The sequence below is a fragment of the Myotis daubentonii genome, chromosome 17 (assembly GCF_963259705.1).
Source record: "Myotis daubentonii chromosome 17, mMyoDau2.1, whole genome shotgun sequence".
Taxonomy (NCBI): Eukaryota; Metazoa; Chordata; class Mammalia; order Chiroptera; family Vespertilionidae; genus Myotis; species Myotis daubentonii.
In genome coordinates, this window is record NC_081856.1 from 39,318,362 (window position 1) to 39,343,361 (window position 25,000).

The 25,000-nt window shown below is 38.0% G+C and overlaps 1 protein-coding gene across 2 annotated transcripts in view; it reads right to left on the minus strand.

Annotated features, from left to right (window-relative positions):
* ZFPM2 (zinc finger protein, FOG family member 2) overlaps positions 1 to 25,000 on the minus strand; it is a 426,566-nt gene that overhangs the window by 310,138 nt on the left and 91,428 nt on the right. For both annotated transcript variants that reach the window (XM_059671934.1, XM_059671933.1), the window contains one exon: positions 2,942 to 3,043. In XM_059671934.1, the coding sequence (XP_059527917.1) occupies positions 2,942 to 3,043 (102 nt within the window). The remainder of the gene's footprint in view (positions 1 to 2,941; positions 3,044 to 25,000) is intronic.

Here is a 25,000-nt window from a genome sequence, read left to right on the forward strand (position 1 = left end):
AGCGAAGTACAGGCAAATACAGATGAAAAGGAGAAAGACTGGATAACAAGTACCTATGAATTAGGTTCATGTAATTAAACATTAAAGAATTTCACACCACAGAACTGGTTTCAAATGTAAGGTAATTTTTGCAAAAGATGTTTAGGTCCCACCCAATCCTAAGAGTGAACAAAGGTCCAAGCAATTACCAAATGTGCCTTTTAGTTGAATAACAAACAAAGAAAAAAAAGTTTTCACTGTAAAGCTGGCATTTGATAAAAATAGAACACTGCAGATAGGAGTTGATTCATTATTGAAATGAGCCATCAAGAAAGGTTGAGGAGCCGTCTTCAATCAAACCCTTTAAAAATAAGATAAATCCTAATCTATCTTAAATGATGTCAGCTCTATGCCTCAAATTCTTTAGATAATTTCCTTGTCCTTTTATTCTGTCTATTTTTAGAGAAAACCGCCTATCTTAGAGTGACTGTCTGAATTGGGGGGGAGGGCCTCAACATTAGGAGACCTTGAAGTCACACCTGGCTCATTACCTCATGTCTTAGCTAATAATTTGTGGTTAAATTCAAAAGTAGATGCATTTTTGTGCAACCGCAGATACTACTATTGGGCTTTAAAAAAATGCCGAGAAGAATGTTAAAAGGTTCTGCTTCAAGAATCAACAATTCCAAAGCCATAATAATGATCATGTGCATTTTATGTGTATACCTCTTACAAATTCCATAATATGATTTTCTGCATTTGACAACTGGGAATACAGGCACAGAGATCGTAAGCAAATTGCTAAACATGACCCAGCAAATTGATGGCAAATCCAGAACCTGAACCTTAAATGCTTAGAATCCAGAGCTATTTTCTAACATGTTTGGAAACGGTCATTAAGACCTGGATAATTTTATCTCAATACAGTTGGAAAATACCAATAATGTTTTGTGAAGAACAAAAATCTGAGTAAAGCCCTAACTGGTTTGGCTCAATGGATAGAGCATCAGCCTGCGGACTCCAGGGTCCCAGGTTCGATTCCGGTCAAGGGCATGTACCTTGGTTGCAGGCACATACCCAATAGGGAGTGTGCAGGAGGCAGTTGATCAATGTTTCCCTCTCATCAGTGTTTCTAATTCTCTATCCCTCTCCCTTCCTCTCTGTAAAAAATCAATAAAATATATATTTAAAAAAATCTGAGTAAAAGTATTGATATAATCTCTATTTATATAATTGCAAAAGTAAAAAAAAAGTCCTCTATACTTTCTCCTGATTAAAGGAAAGACATAAATATTCTACCTTAAAAACATAAATATCCAACAGATATTCTTTTGTTGAACCTCATCAAAAAGTTTCAAAGTAATTAAACTTTTTTTTTTTTTGCAAAATAGGGGAAAATGTTTTATCAATTTTACTGTACATATTAAAATTTTTCTCATACACATACCTGCTTAAAGACATACATTTTTCTTTAAAGTTTTTACATATTCATATGTGTCACAAAAAAAGAACATTTCTCCACTGTCAACTACAGAAAATTTTCATTAAATCAGACAGATTAAATTAATTTCACTTAAAAGTGAAAAATCATATCTTGAATGAAGTTATACTTTAACTTACTCCTCAGTATATTCTGTACATTTTTAATCAAAGGCAGTCTTCCCTGAATTGAAAAGACCGAATTATGCAATAAGGTCAGAATGCCAGAAGTCCACATTTCCTTTTAAACTCTTAAAAACTGGTTTTATGGTACTTTATATACATAATACACTAGAGGTTCGATGCATGAAATTCGTGCAAAGGGCTCGGCCCTCGCATCCGCAGCAGCTTGCCTCAGCCCTTGCAGCCATGGCTTCATCCTGAAGGTCGTCCAGTAGGACGTCCGGAAGGTCATCCAGAAGGTCATTTGGCTATCTGGTCTAATTAGCATGTTATGCTTTTATTATTATAGATTGTCATCCAAAATCTTGTGTAACATTATGCTATGGTACACAGAATACAAACATTTGTGTGTCTCATGAGTAATATTAGAAATGACATCCTAATAATCAGATAGTGTATCTTCATTTTTGTTTGCATTTTATTTTACAGCAGCTGGTTTCAGAAAATTCCTACCAGAGTTCCTCTCCTCTTCACACACAGCGGAGAGCAAACTGCAAAGTCACACAAGGCTGAAAATGTGATTGAAATGTAGGGATCTCTCTTAGTGAAAAATGTTACTGCTTTGAAAATTATGGCGAAAATCATTTCTAAACTCACTTATATTCTTAAGCCCTATGACATCAGTTGTAAATTACATTGGCACCAAATACAAAGGTGTGGTTTTTCCACAGAGTTTTTATGAACTTTATATATTTATATACCATTATATTGGTGTTTTGGAGTATTTTGATCAGTTTTTGTTTTTCTTGAAATGGTAAGATGTCAGGATCTTCAAAATTAAATTAAGTTTTCATTCATGAAAATGAAAATGTTGCCAAAACCCTGACTCTAAGTGAGGCATCTGTTGGTATTTTCTAAACTTCTAAGTACATATTGAGACTCTATAACTTACAATATGACTACACTGAAAATTTTTCTTTGAAGTATTATTATGTATTATTATTATTACTGTTTTGAAGTTTTAAAAATATGCCCAGTTTGGATACAGATTTAGCATAAAGATTTCAGTCCAAAGAAAAAGCAAGTAGAGTTGACTAATTCTTCTATGAGTATGAATGCAAACAAGATGAAGACTTCAAGCAAAGGTAGCCTGTGGTTGTTATAATCTATCAAAAAGATAAAATTTTCTTTAGATAATGATGTTTATTTAACCTCCCAAGTAACCAGTATATAAACAGATAACTTTCTTAAGATCAGAGTTGAGGTCATGAAGAGTTTATGACCTAATTATAATTTGAGAAAACCCAGTGAATTTCTGATAGTAGCAACAGGTGGCTGCATTTTAAATTTTCTGTCCTACCTGGTCCATCCCAGTCACCCGTCTCCACTCCAGGCTGCCCCGGCTTCTCTGGCTGCGTGTCCCCATCGGACTCCGTCGTCTCCTGGACGCCTTCTTCATCACCTAGGAACACCAACACAGAGAGAAAGGGAAATGAGGATTTAAACTTGACATTTAAGTCCTTGCAGCGGGATGTGCTTAGAATATGTCTGATCACATATTCATTACATATATCGTCATTATACTGACAATGTCCATGATTATTCATTTTGATATCTATTACAGCTTGATAATAAACAAAATCAGCATTATTCATTAATAAAGTTAACTGCTATAAACAATAAAAAGCATTCCCATAAAATTTTTCACTTGAAGTTAATAGTCTATATAAGAAGAAAAGTTAAAAAGCAGTGTGTAATTTTTATAATACCCTCATTATAGAAAATCTTAACTCACTTATTTCTGAGTTATAATTTTTATAGAGACAAGATGCAAAAGACAACATTAAATATCATAGAAAAGACATATTTATGTTTGGGGTTGAATATAGGTTATTTTATTTTATTTTATTTTATTTTTTAATATATATTTTTTTAAATATATTTTATTGATTTTCCACAGAGAGGAAGGGAGAGAGATAGAGAGTTAGAAACATCGATGAGAGAGAAACATCGACCAGCTGCCTCCTGCACATCCCCTACTGGGGATGTGCCCGCAACCCAGGTACATGCCCTTGACCGGAATCGAACCTGGGACCTTTCAGTCCGCAGGCCGACGCTCTATCCACTGAGCCAAACCGGTTTCGGCGAATATAGGTTATTTTAAAGAAGATTTTATTTTTTCCCCAGCTTTAGGCTTGCTAAAACTAGGCCATATTTACTTTTTAAATGGGTCTAGAAAAGGCTATATTTAAATGATTAGAATATGTGATGGGCCAGTGACTCAGTCCTCACAATGCAAGAAGCTATATAGAGAGGTATCCTTGTAATACAGTCCATGAATAATTCCAATGAGGACAATTAAGATACAGAAATACAGAGCCCAGAAGCATAAAATGACATTGACCAGGTAGAACCTATTATGACTAATTTTGGACTTCTACCTTCATAGTGAAGCACTAGGTTATTTCAGTGGGGGACTGATATGACCATGTGACATACGTTCAATAATCAACACTAATAAAAGAGAAAAATGGTAATTGGCGTACGAGCTACCCTTTTCATTGGCTAATCAGGGCTATATGCAAATTAACTGCCAACTAAGATTGGCAGTTAACTGCCAACAAGATGGCGGTTAATTTGCATACGTAGGCACAATGCAGGGAGGCGAAAGGGAAAGCAGGAAGAAGCCCCCTGCCACTGACAGTGATTGGAAACCCAGGGGGGAGCTAAGAGCTGGGGGGCCACCTTTGCCCTGCCCCCCAGCCATGATCGGAGAATCAGGTGCCTTTTCCGCCCTGGCCAGTGAGAACAGGAAGTAGGGGTGGAGCCAGCGATGGGAGCTGGGCATGGTCGAAGCTGGCAGTCCCGGGAGCTAGGGGTCCCTTGCCTGGGCCTAAAGCGGAGCCCACGATCGCGGGGCCGCTGCAGCTGTGGGTCCCCGCTGCCCGGGCCGGACGCCTAGGCCAGAGGCGTCAGGCCTGGGCAAGGGGCCGATCCTGCGATTGGAGGGTGATGGGGGTCAACGCCTGAGGGCTCCCAGTATGTGAGAGGGGGCAGGCTGGGCTGAGGGACACTCCCCCCCCCACACACACACCCAGTGCATGAATTTCGTGCACCGGGCCCCTATCTATATAATAAAAGCCTAAGCGACCATTACAGTGGAATGACCAGAATGACCAGTGACTATGATGTGCACTGACTACCAGGGGGCAGATGCTCATGGTAGGAGCTGTACCCTGGTGGTCAGTGTGCTCCTACAGGGGGAAGTGCTGCTCAGCTAGAAAGCCAGGCTCATGGCTGGCGAGCACAGCAGTGGTGGCGGAAGCCTCTCTCGCCTCCATGACAGCGCTAAGGAGCAGCGAGCCAAGCAGTAAGGAGCAAGGGGTCCCGGACTGCGAGAGGGCGTAGGCCGGGCTGACAGACCCTCACCCCCCCACCCGCTGCCGCCGCCCAGTGCATGATTTTCATGCACCAGGCCTCTAGTTAACATATATTTATTGAGTTTCTATAAACACACTTTTTTTGGTCTGGTCTTTGCCTTCTCTTTATTCATTCCATAACAACATTGACTCATGTCTCAGATAACCTTGTCCGAAATTTTTGTGAGACTATAGTTCACTCTACTCTGAAATATTTTATTAGGCAAATTACTTATTTGGAAGAAGAAAAAAATAATGACAAATACAGTGAGAAACAAGTATGTTTGGAAAAATATATCAGAATCGTCAAATATATCAGAATCACAAACATGAGAAGTAAAAAGTTTTCATTTGAATCTGTAAAAGTTCATCTTTATTGAACAGAAGTGATATACATCATTATTAATTGATTAAAATACTACATTTTGATTCCTAGGCACTGTGTTGATCATTAAGAACACAAAACAAAGATTGGCCCTAACTTGCAGACTATGACAGAGACAAATCAATAGACTGCAACCTCACATGATGAGTGCTTTGATGGGAGCATCCATGATATACGAGGCACACAGGCATGACACCTGACATGGACTTGGTGCAGTAGAGGCTTCCTAGAGGAAGGAAGCAAAAACATATCTGACATTTTGCAGGCTTGATCTTAGAGGAAACAACTCTATAGGTATAATGTCCCAAGCCTCCATTTTTCAGGTTAAAAATGAATAATCCCTTATGAAAAACAATATAGTAATTTCATTGTGGCAAGAAAAATGGCAGCTTAAGGTGGTTAAAGTTAAACCATTTCAAAGATATAAGAGTTGTGTCCAGATGAAGTTTCAAGATGCCAAAGAGAAACAGAAAAATATTGCTATCATATGATAGTTAACTGAACAAAGTCCTTTCCTTCATTTGATATAGACTGAATTTACCCATGATTATTCTCATCCAGCATCACTAGGAAAAGAAAATGGTAGAATGACTACAAATCTCAGCAGACCTTCGATGCACAGAGAAATTTGGTCAATAGCTCAAAATGAAAATTCTATAGTTCAGCTTATTAAGGGCTTGATTGAACTAGTAATTTCATAAAGTAAAATAAGTTCATTAAATGTCACTTAACGGTCAAATCAAAACTATAGAGCTTAGCTATGGTAAATTGTGCTGCTATGAACATAGGGGTGCATATATCTTTTCTGATTGGTGTTTCTAGTTTCTTGGGATATATTCCTAGAAGTGGGATCACTGGGTCAACGGGGAGTTCCATTTTTAGTTTTTTGAAGGAACTCCATACTGTTCTCCACAGTGGCTGCACCAGTCTGCATTCCCACCAGCAGTGCACGAGGGTACCTTTTTCTCCACATCGTCTCCAGCACTTGGTTTGTTGATTTGTTGATGATAGCCATTCTGATAGGTGTGAGATGGTACCGCATTGTCGTTTTGATTTGCATTTCTCTGATGTTTAGTGACTTTGAGCATGTTTTCATATGTCTCTTGGCCTTCCTTATGTCCTCTTTCAAAAAGTATCTATTTAGGTCTGTTGCCCATTTTTTGATTGGTTTATCTTCCTTTTGTTAATTTGTATGAAAAAAAACAGATCCAGAGACAGAAGCATCGATCAGACCATCAAACCTCAGAGGGAAGACAGGGGAAGGTGGGAGTAAGGGGGAGAGATCAACAAAGGACTTGTATGCATGCATATAAGCCTAACCAATGGACACAGACACCAGGGGGGTGAGGGCATGAGTGTGTGTGTGGGGGGGGGCGCGGAGGGGAGTACCGGGGGGGATAAGGACACATATGTAATACCTTAATCAATAAAGAAAAAAGAAAAAAATATTTTAAAAAAACAAAACTGTAGAGCATAGATTTCAACTTGTGCCAACATCTGGAGCAATGCTCGGTATTGATAATCCTGATTCATGGGATACTTTGCTCCAATTTGTTTCAAAATGCAGCACATATAATTAGAACTACTGAAAAGAATTGCAAAGTATTTAATGAAGCACTGTGGAAATAGTTGATTGTAAACAATTAGCAGCTCAAAAGAAATTGCATTTATTTAAGCTATTTATGAAACTGGGTGATATATATACACACCCAGACACACACACACACACATAGACATATACACACACATACATATATCTTCAATAAAAATAAATCCTGAGCGAGAGAAGAATAGTTTAAAGTTTCTGCCTGATTATTTAATGGTGTTTTCTCAAAGAAAGAATGCAAAAAAAAGGGAAAGATGACCAAAAACACAAGAATGTCAAATAAAATTCTATTTTTTAGTGTAAAAAACAAAATGAGTCATAACTAAATGTATATTCATCTCAAGACCTGCTGTGTGCCAGACACAGAAATCATAAAGGTGAGTAAGACAGAGATCATGTCACGAAGCTCAGATTCCACATTAGACCTACACTCGGCTACCATCGTGCGTACCACCCAGCACGAGCTGAACACTTCATGGCATCACTTCAACTACTCTGCCATATACGAGCATCCTTCTGGTTCAGAGGAGCACACCAAGAGGCAGGTACGTGGGACGATGCCCAGGCACACTGCTAGGAGGGCCAAGAACTGATCCTGAGCCAGTCTGAATCCAAAGACCAAACTTCAAGCCATAATTACATTACAAAGTTTATTAGATTTCAAACAACAAAGAGCAAGATCGGATTTGGATAGTGGTTTTCCCCATAAATAAGCCTTGTTTCTTCATTATGCTAACATATTAAAATGAAATGTTTAATGGATTTAATCTTTATAAGCGTTACTTTACGTGGGACTCAGTAAAACCAACTACACAGAGATGCTTAATCAATAACCATTGCTCACTGACCAGTGAGGTAATTAGATTTTGGTTTCATTCTTTTTACCGTAATCTACTGCAATAGCATTATATTCATTAATTAACTGCTTTCAGCACACTATTTCTATTTAATAACTAAAATATGTCACATGTTTCAAGTTTTACAGCTTTCGTCTTCTACGTTTATCTCAGGAAACTAGCTCTTATTTTTATGGTAATGTTTTTACCTAATTCATTCTTAATCTTCTTACTAATGAAAAATAAAATTATTAAAAATAATTTAATCTAACATGAAATCTCTGAATTACTTTCAGGAAACACTATTTTCCTTCTCAATACAGGTTTCTTTCTTATGAATATACTTATTCTCATGGAAAGTTTATAAACAGAACTTCATTTTGATATTTGCTCAATTCAAGCATCTACTCAATTTGAATGGAAATGACTGTACTGACCTGTGTTCTTTTTTACTTCTATTCATTTTTAGTTTGTAAGTTTGAAATCAGCACTCCAGAGTAGCTTATGAAAAAAAAATGGCATGACAATTAACAGCCAACACAGTAATAACAAATTTGTTAAGATACTACTTCAAAAGCTTTTTTGGTAAGAAAAGGAAAGGGAGAAAAGGATGCTAGATAGAGAATTATCAAGAGACCTAGGAATGCATTTGACATTCATTCATGTACTTGCTAAAATCCTTTATTCACATCCTTTCATATAGAAATTTCAGTGAATTTTTAGCAAAGCACAAACACATTTAATGGGATAATCACTAAATATATTCAGAAACGGACTCATATAATGATGAAACGGAATAAATGCCAAGCAGTAACAAAATCTGTAAGATTTCTAAAATTATGGCTATGGAGTTAATGGTTTCCCATTGCGAGATTAAACTCTTTTGTTGGTCTTTTAAAAGATATCATGCATATTTTATGGGCCCTTGCATTTTTCTTAGTCTAGTTTTCAGAATCAATGAGACCCCTATCGGAGGAAACTGAAGGTGTTATTGAGCAATAGAGTCCACAGCACACATGACTGGGGGAAATGAACTGGAATATAGTCTTTGAAACACATGAAACAGAATCTCAAAATTCCATATTAGGTAGTGTTGGCAAGGTGATCAAAGCCCAGGGCCCTCCTCGACAGGCAAAAATCATTTCAAAAACACTAGCAAACATCTTTTCACCAAAAGTTAGATATTCCTGTCGGAATTCAAGATGCGCCACACTCTGAGACAGTCCCATCTTCAGCACAAAATAACAGGAGTGCTTGAAAGCAGTCAGGCAAGCAAACGGCCTTTCTCAACCTTGCTCTTTTAATCCGTGTAGTTCCTATCAATAGTAACCTCTTATAGAAATGCTTGTACAATATAACTATTGAACTTTCTTGACTAGGAATGCTACCGTCGCTGTTAGTCATCCCTATAATGTATTTTGCAATCAGCTAAATCATCAAAGTATTTTTTAACAATGAACAGTTCAGAAGTGACAGATCGACTTTCTTGTTCACAACTGCTTATCAGAGAAAAGATATCACATATGTTTTCCAGGTGCTTCCTATAGTTAGGGTACCTTCACAGAAGCCGCTCATGAAAGATAAGGTCATAAAAGAGATGAAAAATGTGAGCTTCATACACTTATGGTTTTATCATCAGACAAGATAGCTTTGGTTAAAGTACTTTAACACTCAAAAAACAGAAAACTGCAGCTCATACTGAAGGGCGAGGACATGCAAGTTTAAGATTCAGTTTGCGTTTGCTTTGCCTAATAGCCTCACACAACGTTGTTTGGCTTGAAACAATTGTTTGGTTACCCATTAGCCAAACAAAAGTGTCAGGCTAAATGAACTGTGCATTGCTAAACTGTAGACAGAGTTAGATTTCCAGATACACAAAATAAAAACATAGACTGATTTTTTGCTCATACCTAAAAGGAAATCTAAACATTTCAACTGAAAAAAAGAACAGGTTTATTATTCTGTGGATTCCTACTATAATGGTCTCTGACTCAAGTCTCCTTTTGAATTGCTACAAATGTATAAGAAATGCAAGTATTTTTTTGCCAAGTTCGGGATACTCAGCACACAATGAACTTTAAAAAAAAAAATGCATGTGATTTCCTTGTACCTTATATAACAGCCTTTTCACAATCTAGAATATGAACAATTAAGCAGATTCAAAAAATAGATTCCATACATTTTCAGACCCTGGATGAGGAAACAATCCAGAAACAGTTGATAACAGGGGTTCCAGGGCTAAATCTTATTTTGAAAAGAAACTCAATCTGTACACCCAACGGGTGACTATTGCAATCTGTGGCATTTTACTATAGTCTGTAACAGCTGTGGGCAAACTATGGCCCGCGGGCGTTTGAAATGAATAAAACTAAAAAAAAAAAAGACCATACCCTTTTATGTAATGATGTTTACTTTGAATTTATATTAGTTCACACAAACACTCCATCCATGCTTTTGTTCCGGCCCTCCGGTCCAGTCCAGTTTAAGAACCCATTGTGGTCCTCGAGTCAAAAAGTTTGCCCACCCCTGGTCTGTAAGGAAAAATTCTTGAAAATACCAGCATGTATGGTCATGATAGCATTTAAAAGTCACATTAAAAGTACTGCTAACTTAGGAAGGAAAACGCGATTTATAAATTCTTTCTGCAGTACTGAACATTTATCCTTGATGTCAATATCATCCTTCATGTGAAACGAGTTTCTCTCGAACCTTCAGTGCCCTGAAGACCTAGAGCGTAAGGGAAATTTCCACTGAGTTAAAATAAGGCAAATTCTCAGCAGCATATCATTCAAAGAATTCAATTTTATTCCTCATTATTTCTCTCGGCGAGCACCTGCCAAAATCACATATATAAACAAGTATGGGGGAAGGACATCCTATTTTGATGATGTTTCTACAATATGTATTTGAAAGTTTACATTTAAATAATTTCTTATTTTTTTTCTCCCGCCCTTAAAAAAAAAATCACACAACAAAAAATAAAGAAGCCCCAAAAATACTGCAACTACTATATTCCATTTGGAGGAGGATTCTACACAATTAAGTCATCTCTTGTTCCAAAGCCATGTCTGGGAGCCTGTAGATGAGGAACTGTGATTTACCTATGCATCTACCTGCTATTCCATGAATCAAGAAACCCCGAGGTCCTCATTTTGCTGGCCTCAGTCATTCAGCATTCACTTCCGGAAGTCATCATCACCAACAACAACAAAAAGTAAAGCCAATGCCCTAACTGGTTTGGCTCAGTGGATAGAGCGTTGGCCTGCACACTCAAGGGTCCCAGGTTCGATTCCAGTCAAGGGCATGTACCTTGGTTGTGGGCACATACCCAGTGGGGAGTGCAGAAGGCAGCTGATCGATGTTTCTTTCTCATCGATGTTTCTAACTCTCTATCCCTAACCCTTCCTCTCTGTAAAAAATCAATAAAATATATTTAAAAAAAAAAAGTAAAGCCAAATCTCACCATCTCTGAAATTGTCTCCTCAACAAGCCGACCTAATCTAACAGAAAAATCAAACCAGTTAGAGAAGGTTTATTTGAGCATTGTTTTCCATATAAGCTTACTCTTTAGTCTTTTCCTTTTTAACAACATAATTCGTTTCCAGAGAGGCTATTGCTCTCATAATCCATCTAAGGATATGATTCATAACCAATCACTCATTACCATAGAGTTTCATTAATACAATATAATTTGCTTATCTTAAATGGACTGTATGCAAGCCATATATCCAGAATGCTAAGGACAATGGAGAATGCATGCCCTGGCATGTTCTGGGGCAGCAGCCAACAATGACTTTGGTCGATATCTAAATGCCCTTTATCCAACACTGGTTCACACACCTAATAAAGAATGACTCTCCAAGCTCACAGATAGGGGATCACATTCACTTCATCTTATAAACCCTGTTGTTGCTACTGCTTGACCATTGAAATTATATCTCACTCTTTTATTTTCTCTCTCTACTATGGCTTAGGGGAAGCTCAAATTAGCATTTAATGTTTCAGCTTTCAAGATCTTTATCTTCCTCTCTTATGCGGCCTCTCATTATTTCCTGCCTTTCACCCTATGCTCATTGTCCTTACTGATCTCTTAGGCCCATACCTCTCTCCCCTAAGTCAACTCATACCACAGCGCCCCTTCTCTCTTTGCAGGCTCACCAGGCTCTCGCCAACCTCGTGCTGTTCCCTCTACCTGGGACCCTCTGACTTCTTTTTACCTAGTTAATGCCTACTCAGCATTAGATGCCAGCTCAAGTGTGCCATCCTTAGGGACACTTCCCCCGAATATCCTCACTAGGTCCAACCACAGAGCACCACTTGTGTGAATTATGTTATAATTTAAATGCCACAATAGCCAGAACCTTCCCTGTGCCTACTCACATGGCATTCACAGCATGTCTAACAGTGTCTGATACAGTAGGTGTTCAATAAATATGTATGCCATTGGATAAAGCATGCATGTGGAATGGACTGACGGCCACAATGCTTTGAGTCATTAATGATCCCCCAACTCAAGCAAAAATAAAAACGGTGCCTTCTACATAAGCTGAAAACTCTCCATAGTAACCAATGTAGAGTTGGCATGTAGCTACCTGATAACGACCACATTGCCCAGCCTGTCTTTTATTGAGGTGGACCACTACTTGAGACTATGTTCTGGACCATGGGGTATAAGTGGGAAAGCCTGTTCTTACAACTGGATCTAATACTAATGAAGTTTTCGTATCCGTGGGGATAAAAGTCTTCCAGGTCTCGTCAGCCTCGCCCCAGCTCAGATCCATATCTAGCTTCCACCACCAGGGATATTCCGAGTCTGTTATCATAAGACCCACTCAGGCTTTCCCACAAGGTCTCCCCACATTGCCTCCTCCCTCAGGGCCAGCGAGAGGTCCTTGGCTGCTGGTGATAACACAGAAAAACACAGATAGGATCCACAGCATCGTCTAGATTTTCAGAAACGTGGGAGAATTTTTTCTACTCTCTGTTTTAATTTTTAACTCAGTACTCTCAGGAGTATGTGTGCTATCTTTAGGCTCAGGTAAACGCAGAGTGATAACAGACTTGAAATTAAAATACCTACTCTAAATACTGAGACATTTTAGAAATCTTATTCAAGGTTTTCTAAAAATTAGGAACTTGAAACCAAACATAACATTTTTTAAAATATTTTTATTGATTTCATAGAGGAAGGGAGAGGGAGAAGGAGAGAAACATCAATGATGAGAGAGAATCCTTGATTGGCTGCCTCCTGCACGCCCCCTACTGGGGATCAAGCCCTCAACCCAGGCATGTGCCCTTGACCGGAATCGAACCTGGGACCCTTCAATCTGCAGGCCCACCCTCTATTCACTGAGCCAAAGCAGCTAGGGCCAAATGTCACATTCTTGATCATTGCTGTTAGGAGACATGTTTACAAAAGATACTAACAAGGATTGATTCAGGTTTTGTGGGGCCTGACGCTTATACGATTTAGGAGGTCCTCCTTAAAAGAAGAATACAGAGTCATCATTACAAACTTGGGCGCAGGGGTTTGAAAGGAGTCTTTACAAGCGAGGAATTTTAGATCTACACCACACTACATTATATTCTTAGGCCTATCACCCAATATAATAATATCTAAATTAAACAATTTTTAAATAAACGTAAAAGGTGAATGAGTCAATCTAATATTTATTTGATAATGTTATGCATTTTACATAAATTTTCAAAATTTCTTCCTTTTATTAATGATCTGATTCTTTAAGGCCACCTTACAAGTTCCTCCAACACAACGGCCAGTATTATAGAGAAAACATCCTTCATTTTTAAATTGGGTTTTTCTTAGGATATAAACTATTTTCCCTGTTCGTTTTTCCCCCAGTATCACTCAATGTGTTTGCAGAATTGTTTCTCGTTAGGAGGTACAGTATTTTGGTATTCCCCTTAGGAGTCCACCACTAGGACAGGATATAGGAACCCAGGACACAAGAATTAAATGAGGCAGATACTTGGTGGTGAATAGTTTCTATAATAGAATGATGCACATTACTACAAGGATGCTTGAGAATGAACACACTGTTACCTTAATCAGCCCCAAATCAACATTTTCTCCACTTCTTATACATATTTCCTTATCTCACTTGTGCATATATTTCCCCCCACTTACTAAATGAGCATATCTTTAAGAAACAAGAACATTCTTTATATATTCCCTTCTGCCTTTGTGCGTGTGTGGTCATATGCGGGCAATCCAGACATCTATGCTAATAAAATACAACCAGAAATAAAAAAAACATGAGTTTTCAGTGTTGGTTAACTAGCCTGGACCATAACTTGCATTGAAACAAACAAACAAAAAAAGCTTATCTAAAATCCCAAGTACAGTGACTTGTGCTAAGTCTAAGGCAACAACAGAAATTACATCAAATCCCATTGTTAAATAGGTAGGCGGGGGAAAGTGTTTCTTGCACATCTGTACTACAGATTTCCAACGTGATAAATCTCTATCTTTGAAAAATAGCCCTTAAAAAGAACTTCCCTTCTCACTGTCAGAAAAATATAATCACAGCCTCCTGTCTGTGCAATTCCACTTTCCACGTCTGCTCTGTGCGTAAGGCTCGGTAAGATACAGCCACTGTCAAGTTTCAGAACAGTTCCTTGTCTAATCTTTCTACTTCCCCAGATCTTTGATACAGAACCTGCTAGAATGTATTGCTTACTTTTCCAGTTCCTATGTTTATCTCACGTCCACTCTTACCATCTGCTGTGCTGCATTTCCTTCAGAAAAGTGAAAAGTTTTCACAGTGCCCAGAGCGTTCCCTGCAAACAATGCCCTATTCCCCTCTTCCTTCCTTCCTTTCTCCACTTTTTATTTGGTCTTATTTTGTGTGAAGGTCAAGCTGTGTTAAAGAGTTCACTTAGCAAACTTTTTTCTGCAGCGCTGAAATTCCTACCCTAAGAGTTTGGATGGGTATGTAAACATGTTTGCCACTTATTACTGGCTTCTGCCCAAACGTTTTGCTTTGTCCCCGCTCATTTGAATTACCTGAAAACAACTTCACAGCAAACAAGCAGTGAGGAATTGTGGCCTTATTTCATGCCACCCAATCAGGGTAATTTCATCATCCAGTTAGTATAATAAGCCTAAAGAGCATGCAATATAACTCTCTCATTCTATCAAAATACCAATTCTACTCACTACTGGTTAATTCATTAAAGAAATGCCAAAATGATAGGGATCATCTAAGCACACCTTTTACTCACTTGCTTTAACTTATTTATTGTTTTTTATAAATGCCCTTATTCTTGACCGACACATCAAACATGCAGGTATAATTACAGAATTCCATGTTAAAAATACCTTGAAAAGCGAGTTCTACACCTCATATGGCCAGGCTTCCTCAGATGTGTTCATCTGCTTCTACAAGGATTTTATAATGATGGACATCAGAACACGGAATTAGTTCTCTATTTTTATCAGTACAATCACCTAAGTTTTCATTCAGGATTAACCTTTAGCAGTTCTGTGACTTTGGACACGTTACCTAACCTCTGGAAGTCACAGGTGAAAACAACATCTACCCTGCAGGGCAGTAAATTGATTAGCGATGATACATGTGCAGCAAGATGTCTGACTTTCAGGAGCCATCAGCAGGTGAACGTTGTTATTACCATCATTATAATTCTTATAATTGGTAGGCAGTTTCCATGTCAATCTCCGGAATCTTACAGGACTATATATAAAAAAAAAAGCTGAACCAGCAATCTGCATGTGCTATCAGTATCTCCTTCAGTGGCATCACACATTCAGGTATTTTCCCCCCATCTTTGCAGAACAACAAAAAGTGACTGGCTATCTGACTATAATTAAATTCTTCTGACCACAGATGCCCACATTCTCCTTTACACCGTCTAGGCCAACCAGAGATAAAGATGAGCCCATGAAATAAGAGAGGGGCAAATGCTTTAACACTGACTGCTGCTTCTGGAATGATCATTAAGCGTGGTGAAACATTTTACATACTAACAAGAAAATATGAATTTTATATTAGAATATTAAAGGCTTTGAAAGTCTTATTTGATTTAAACATAAAAAAAAAATTCTAGCACGGAACCAATAAATTATTTTTAACTCACTTATGGTGTTTAAGGTCATAAAATAGAGGACCGGGCTAATTCCAAGAGAACAATTTCTCTAAAATTGATTTCTAAGATCAATTTTATCTCAAATCATAATGTGACCAACAGTCAAATTCAGGTTTGTTAACTATGTTAATTCTATATGATTAAAGTAAATTAGCTTTCCAGGCTTCCTTAAAGCTACTCACATTTTAAACTGTCTTTTAAATAGAAATATAAATTAATAATTAGCAGATATAAATGATTGTCAAACATTAATGTAGATCTGCATGATATGTATATATGTGTGTATATACATATATGTAATTTCAGCAAATAAAATTGAAAGAACCATATTTTTAATTTAAAATAGCTATTTGTATTATTACAATTTAATTAAAACTACTTTCTTCATTCAATCTGAAATATCACAGAGAACACAACATAGCAATAAAAGGGCTTACAAATAAGTGGTTCTCCTTTACAGTGGTCGGCTAAAATTAATGATTAACTAACTCAATATCTAGCTGAAAAGTGAAAAATTCAATTAGTCATGCAGATGTCTGATTTGCAAACAGATGTTCTGATATCCAGATGTTCTGATTTGTATACATAACAGGAGATTAAATTCTTACTCTTCCCCTGATTTTCAACATTGTAGGGAAAACAACAAACCTACACTAAATTTTACAGGTCAAAAAAATGTTCTTACACTTGCAAAATCCTTAAACATAAAACCAAAAAGACAATATTTTTGAATGGTAAAAATGGCTTTATATTCACTTGCAATTTTTATTATTAACATCAATGAAGCTGGTATAAAATAAGAATGTAACTAAAACTTAGGCAAAGACCTCTTGACATCCTATATGTCAGAGAGAAGCAGAATAAAACACATTTGATTACAAAATGAAACTGTTTCACAAATTATAAAATAACTCTATAATTATGTATTTTGTCAAGTTTTAATATGTTTCGATAATGTCTAGCAGATTGCACAGTGGAGATCTATTGATGATCAGCTCACGGAAGAAACAATGGATTTAGTTTATAATATGCCAAAAAGGGGTATAATTATCACACACGATTCATATAAATGATATCATCATGAGTCATTTCAACAAGGCATAAAATCAATCATTTCAATTTTGTTGAAATTGTTACGATGATAAATCTGCAAACAGAGATGAAGTGAACAGACCAAGCTTGATCTGACCTTTACATACTCACACTAAGTCATGGACAAAATTGGCGCACCTTCCAGTTCCATCAACACCAAGAAAATCCTGACACCCCTCTCTCTCTCTGAGAATAAATTGCCATCAAATGCTCCCTCATTTTTCCCAGAATGGCAGTTTAAGGAAAAAAAAATCAATCTGATTCCAAAGAAAAACTGTTTTTTGAGGATTTTTAGGTGGCCATACACGAATGAAAGTACAGTGTCAGAAGGTTTAACCTCGTGAGATAAAAATACCAATTAAGATACTTATAGCCTTTATTTCTATTTTCAAACATGAACTCATTTTCACTTTGTGTGGCTGGGTGAGGAGAAATTTACATATTTTTAAAAGAAGGACTGAATCCAGGAGAACAGAGGGTTTGCCAAGGGACAATAATGTCATGTGGAGGGAGGGGAGGCAGCGGGGAAGGGAAGGGAAGTCCGTGCCAAGCAAAGCTGGGGGCTGTTCAATCAGCTCTATCAGGGCTCCATCAGTGTCTCCACTCCAGCCAAATCCAGAGGAAACAAGGAGTCAAAGATTCAGGTCAATAAGCTTATAGGCGATTTGCACAAACAGCTCCTCCAGCAAGGTAAACAACAAAGTCATATTGGCTTTTCTTTTTCACTCCTTCTCTTTGAACTCCCTGGTCCTAACACTCTGGAAATGTCAATGTTATATGCAAGAATTTAAAAAGCTCAGCTTCTTAATCCTGCTCAGAAAAAAAAAAAAAAAAGGGGGACAAAGTTGCCTGTAAAGACCTCCTTCCTTATTGAAATCAAAGTGATTGTGGGAGAGCCTCTTTTTGTGGATTCCGATACCAGTTGCCCAAGCATCAGAGGAGACAAAAACATGTCTCACTAAAGGTGTAGAAGAAGAGGAAAGAAACCATATGACTGGAAAGGGTTTATGAAATATAGGTAAACAGACGTTCAGAGCAAAAATAATAATCCCAGCTGATAAAAGAGTAATATGTAAATTAACCATCACCCCGTGACAAACATGGCGGCACCCATAGCCACAAAGATGGTGATGCCGGCAGGATGCCTGGCTTCCTTCAGACTAAACGCTTGGCTTCTTTTGGGCGGGACGCTTGGCTTCCTTCGTCGCCACAGTGATGAAGGAAGCCAAGCCACCTGCAAACCAGGGCCGGCCACCGAGGACCAGCCTCTGGGTGGCAGCCACTGCGCGGGCTGGAGCAGGCGGAAGGTGGCTCCGGCCCAGAGCAAAGGCAGAAGGCGGCTCCAGCCCAGAGCGAAGGCCCGGGTTCCAGGTGCCGGAGGGAAGCTGGTGCCAGCAGCCAGGGAAGGAAGGCCTATTCTTGCACGAATCTCCGTGCGTTGGGCCTCTAGTAATAATAAAAAAATGAAAAGAAGATAGGAAATAAAGCATGAAAGTTTGATACTGGATCAAATGAAAAACAAGCAGTTACCACTCCCAAGACCAAATCTGTATAAAGGTGTGTTTTCCTTCTTCTTCTTTGCAATATTAAGGATCGAGGCAATATTTTTGTTGCTTTAGCTTAACAAATGGAAGAGAGGGAAAGTACGTGCCAATAATCTAGACTTGGGTTTGTCACAGTCTAACAAGAAATAGCTTTTTCTCAGTTATTTCTTAATTTTTAAACAAAGCAACAAAACAAAACCTACAGCCAGAAAGAAAAGAAGGGGGTGGGGAGAGGGACATGTCGATATCTCTGGCAAGCTACTGGTAGACACAGTTAAGCACAATAATGAAAATGATTCTGATCCTCATGCCTCCTACTCTTTATCTCTCAGATACCAGGATGTGAAAAGATACCAAAAACACACACCCAACTCTGGTAGGGTGGCAGGGAGCAGAATGACTCATATCACCCTCAAACACCCCAAACTGCTCTTCCGGAAACCACATTAATGAGCCACAGATGGAGTCTCATCAAGCCTTTGGCTACCGGGATGATTCTGATTGGGGTTATCTGTATCTCCTGACAGCTTCCCCAGTTTGCTGGCTTCCATTTCCTGCTTTTTAAAAATAAAATTATTGCATTTATTGGGGGTGACATTGGTTAATAAAATTATACAGGTTTCAGGCGTACAATTCTATAATAAAATCATCTGTATATTGTATTGTGTCTTTACCACCCCAAGTCAAGTCTCCTTTATCACCATTCATCTCCCTTTTATCCTCTTCTACCTCACCCCCTCCCTCCCTTTTCCTCTGGTAATCACTGTACTGTCGTCTGTGTCTATGAGGTTTATTTTTACTTTCTGCAGCCCTTTCTTCTCTAGGCACTTCCACATTGGGTCATACCCTGCCTCTTCTGTTATACACAGATTCTCCTCTGTGGCTCTCCCAAGCCTTCCACAGTGGTGGGACTCAACAGATTCCTAGAGCAACCAGTTCTACAGGTGTGCGGACACCTCTCCAGCTCCCCAGCTCTCTGCTGTCCTCTTCTGGCTCCCTGCTACACTAGCCTCAGAGACACAGACAACTTGGCTTAGTACTAGGACCTCACTCCCTTTCCTCAGGTCTCTGTTCAAAGGTCACCTTCCCCATCACTATTTATAAAATACCCTGCAGGTATGCACACACAGACACGCAATGCCACTCTGCGACAATGACTGTCTTTGGTTTTTCTTCACAGTGGTCACCCATCCTATCACGCAATGTTTGTTTATTTATTGTCTGCACCAGAGCATGGGATCGACTTCTATCTATTGCTGTGTCCCCAGCATTGAGAAGGGGGTCTGGCACCCGGCAGATGCTTCATACATGGGTTGAGTTGTACTGAATTTGATCTTGGACAGAACTGGAAGCTTCTGCCAACCTAATTCAGTATCCATTTATGTTTGCTTTGGGTTTGGGATGAATTACTTCCTAGGAGAGAGCTAACTCCAAGTCTAAGTATTCTATTTTCTTTCAGATGCATTGTGTTTTCTATTTTAAAGCTTATTTAAAATAGAAATGTAATCTTTACTTTCTGCCTACTACCTTCATCAAATCTTTTTGAATGTCTGAGAAAAATCCATTGTTACACATTATTTCCTTATTTTATGGATCTCCATTATGCTCCCTTGTTCCACCATAATCTTTCCATACAAACAACTATTAACCTACTTTTGCCCCACCCTGTATTAGTTTCTCTTCCCAGGTGAAGCACTATATCCAGGGATTTCCCTCATCACCTTCATGCCTAGGTACTAGGACTGGATGTAGGGTTTACCTGTCTTCCAAGAGCAACTTTGATGGTGTGAGCTTCCCTTCCAGCCTTAAAGAGGACAGTTTGTAAGGACCCTCCTTAACTCTTCTAGACGATCATTACGGATCATTCAAAACTCAGTGACATGCAATGTCTTTAGTTGTAGGTGTTGTTGTCTTTTAAATAGCATTCCATTCTATTGGCTAACAGTGATATTGACCTGACGCCCTTCTTCCTGTTCACATATCCTGTGACATCCTCCCCAAACGTGTCCCAAGATATGTTTATTCACTTTAGTCACGAACAACCGTGCCTATTTCTAAGAGGAAACCCTCTCACAAACAATCCATAATAGTAGACCAGTTTCAGAACTGCCCCATGTCACCCCACCAAGAAGCTTACTACCTCTGAGTTAATCCACGATTGCTAATACATGGGAGAGGTCCCACTGGCAGCAGTGACAAAACTCAGAGCTCCTTGGGTTGCTTCCCAGACCATTGGGGTTTCCACTGATACTGGTTTGCTTAGTTCTAAGCATGCATAGATGTACTTCTATGTTTACTACATAAACCAGGAGAAAGGCAGGAAAAAAAATCACTGAAGCAAATACTCCAGTGCCACAGGAAACGTGTAGCACTGATGGACCCAGCCTTGATGTCTTCGTCATCTGTAAATTCAAGGAAATAATTCTTGCTCGTTTCCTTCCTCTCGGAGATACTGTAAGGCAAGATGCCAAGCTATCTAAACGCACTGAACAAAAGAGGATGACACAAATTAAAAGTATTACTTTATGTTCTGCTAACATTCTTATAGTCTGAGGGGCACCAAAGCAACCCTGAAGGGTATTTTTTAAAAGAGTCCGTTTCACTCATTGCAAAGATGAAAACCAGAAACATTTAAAAATGTCACTGACCGAAAGTAAAAAGTGACTCAGGAAATTCCAATAGATTTTGAATTGTCAGTCTCAAATTTTAGTCCCGTGACTATACCGAGGGTTTGTTAAAGGTGATCTTGTCCAAATGTGTGAATATTTGTGCTTCAGATTCCTATGAGTAAGCTAACAAAATTCTGACCAACATTTCTTTGACATTAATGTGGAGTATTACATTATGAGAGTGATGCAATCATATGTAATCACATGTTTTATGATGACTAGCAACTTTACTAATGTTAATAAATGCTTTGAGACTTGTCTAAAAGCCATCACTTTACAACAATAAAATAGATAATATCCACACAGAACAGAGGAAAATATTCCAATACTAAGAGTCATTCTAAACACTGAAGATATCCTGTGTAATGTAAGAGATCACTTTCAAAAGGAAGTAGGAACTTTAACCTATATAAGCTGTGTCTCAACAAAGAGTAGAGTTTATTTTCTTTTTTTATAGGAAATTACAATAGCATATGATTGTTTTATACAGAACCCAGTTACTAAATATGAATAAAGAGATAATGTAACTATGTGTGCATCCTCAGTACTCCTTGACAATGTGTCAAAACACCTTATTTGGAAAACTTAAGATATTTTAGCCATGTTTTTGTAGTATGTGCTGTTAAACCGCTATCTTTTGTTTAATAAGGGGAAAAAAAGAATTTGATGTTCAAAAAGGTTATCTCTTGAGCACATTTGGGCAACTATCTCATTGTTAAATTTTGATCATGGCTGGACCTTTAGGTGAAGAAACTTTCCAAATAAACCAATTAATTTTCCTATGTAGATTGACAAGTTTTAAGTTGTCGTAAACAATGTAGAATATATGCAAAAAGTATGTTTCATCAATGATGCAAAGTTAAGAAAGTTTTCCTTAAGAACAATTCTCACCTGCCTTTTTAATCACAACACTGGCATCATTAACCATTTAAATACACTCTTGTAAAGTTTAATCTATCTTCCTTCCTGAAACTGGCAAGAAAACATAATTATGTGTCACTGAGACTAATATGTGAATTTCTACAGAAAGATTAGCTTCCAATTTTCTAGAGAGAAAATTTTCTCTTCCTACTGAGGCTAATCAACTTAAGTGAAAAATGGATGAATTTCCTAGTATGACTTCAAGGGAAAGCAATATATATCAAAGACTTGTCACTCTTTCATACTAGTTCCTACTGACTTCAGTGGGAATTCCCTGTCTCACTCTTTGAGAGTAAAATAAAGAAATTATTTTCCTATTAAATAAGATGGCAGTAGTTTGAAATAGTAATAGCAGGATTTATCCTGAAAAAATATTATATGGAATTAAGAATTCTTATTCCCACCTATCATCACTTTCTAGTTTCAAACAAAACAAAAGAGATTTTTATAATGCGAAATATATCAATTACATATTATTTAATATGTCATGTGTGATATATTAAACATTATTTAGGTAATATTTGATGTATTTTTCAATTTTCAAACAGTTCATCAAATAGTTGATAATAATAGCCATTAAACAATATTTTTAATAATTGTAATGCTTTTTTTTTTTTTAGTTTCTGAAAGCCTGTCATTATTCTTAATGAGTTACGGCTCTCTTTATTGTATATGGAGGTTATTGTCTGGATACCATAGTTACCTAATAATGTAAGCAGCTGCCATAAGTCTGTTTTCTTCCAATAAACTACTAACTTAAAACTTGGACTTCTATATAGGTCTTAACCAATGATCATCCCAAAAAAGCAAAACATATTTAATAATACCTGTCATTAATACCTCCCTAGATTAATTGAGAAAAATGTCAGAATCTATACACTAACTCCTTTTTTAAATTTTATTTTCTTCTTTAAAGTATTACAAATAGTAGCACATATGTCTCCTTTTTTTCCCCATTGACCTTCCCCCGGTCTCCCTACCCGCCGGCACATGCCCTTACCTCACCCCACCCCCCCAGTGTCTTGTGTCCACTGGTTATGCTTATATGCATGCATATAAGTCCTTCAATTGATCTCTTACCCCCCATACACTAACTCTTTCAAGGACAAGAGCAGGAAGAATAAATACAACCCTCTAACTCAGTGGTTCTCAACCTTGGCTGCACATTAGAATCACCTAGGAATCTTTTTAAAATCCCGATTTCTGGGCCTCATCCTCCGGAAATTCTGTTTCTTTGTTATGGGGCGGGGCCACAACATTAGTAACAAAGAAACAGATTTCCGGAGGATAAGGCCCAGAAATCGGGATTTTAAAAAGATTCCCAGGTGATATAATGTGCAGCCGAGGTTGAGAACCACTGTTCCAACTATTGGTTCCTTTCTTTATTGTAACCCCCCAGTATAAGGTAGGTACTCTTCAGTGAACTAAAGGATTTATTTGCTGATAAAGAAGGAAACTGGAATATCTTCAAATAGATCTAAAAACTCTTCAACTCCAGCAAGCTCTTTTATGTATTGCCATGGCTACGAATCGTCAAGAAATGGTTTTCACATCCAGGGCAACTAAGGAAAATATTTATCAGGCCTGAAATCTGAGTCAACTAATAAAGAAAGAAGATCTCTTCTGTCTGACGAACGTCTCTGATGTGGAGGCGAGGGCCATGTTACAAAGCCATCTTGAGGCCTTCAGGAGAACGGTCAGAGGACTGCAGTGGGCCCAGTGCTGGTGCCGACTCTGCTTCCACAGTTTTAGGTCCCGGGTTCTGCTGACCACAGCGATGGAGACTAGCTGGATTCTTCTGATTCTAACACCAGCAACATGAGAAGTCATACTGGGATTTTCATAACATATATGTGTGTGGCCACAGAGAAATGTTTATAATTAGCAGTTTTGGGGGAGCTGTGTCAGCATCCTTGATTTCGGACTATTAAGGTCTAATCAACAAATTCACACAAACACATAAAAAATCATTGCACATCATTTATCTGCCTAAAAGATACACATGACTGGATAAAAATGGAGCAAACACCAACAGACATACAGAGACAGAAACACACTCTCCGTCATATTCTCGGGGAAAGTGTCATGGTAAAATCAACAAAACAGCTGTTCTAAACCAAGGAAGTGATCCAAACACTTGTGATACTAGACACTGGTGCAGGAGGCAATAGAAGACTCCCTTCATTTGCAGAAACAAAACAGTCAAATGAAAAATAAAAAGAATCATGAGAAACCTAAACTCACTTTTGAAAAAAGTAAGCAAATGCACATACATTCCCGGTGAGTACACAGCTACGGGCAGGGCCACCAGCGCCACGTCAAGGATGAAAACAAGCCGAGACACACAGTCTCCAGTTCTTCTCTCTTAATGTTCATGTGTCAAAAGAGTTTCTAGAATGGAGAGTGTGTATTTTCTTATGTGACAATATCCACACAAAGCTCCATCCCTCCGTGTTGAAAGTCAACATCAAGCACCTACAGAACTCCGTTTTAAAACTGAGTGAGCCAGAAACTTGGGCACCCCAATTACCGCTTACACTCAAGGCCTCATTCAGTGCCTTGCAAACAACTGACATTCGATAAATATTTGTTGACAAAATAAAGAAAGAACTGATAAACATTAAAGCTATTACATACAGTCTACTGGCCAGCCACCATGAAAATGTCCATAGTTAATTGGCCAATCCACGTGAAATTCTTTGTTTAAATACACACTAGGAGGTATTCAAGTGGAAGTACTTCTTTTATCCTTCAAAATATTATTTTGTGTTTAAAAAATTCTGCAGGTATTTTCAGACTGCTTAATTACATATATATATATCT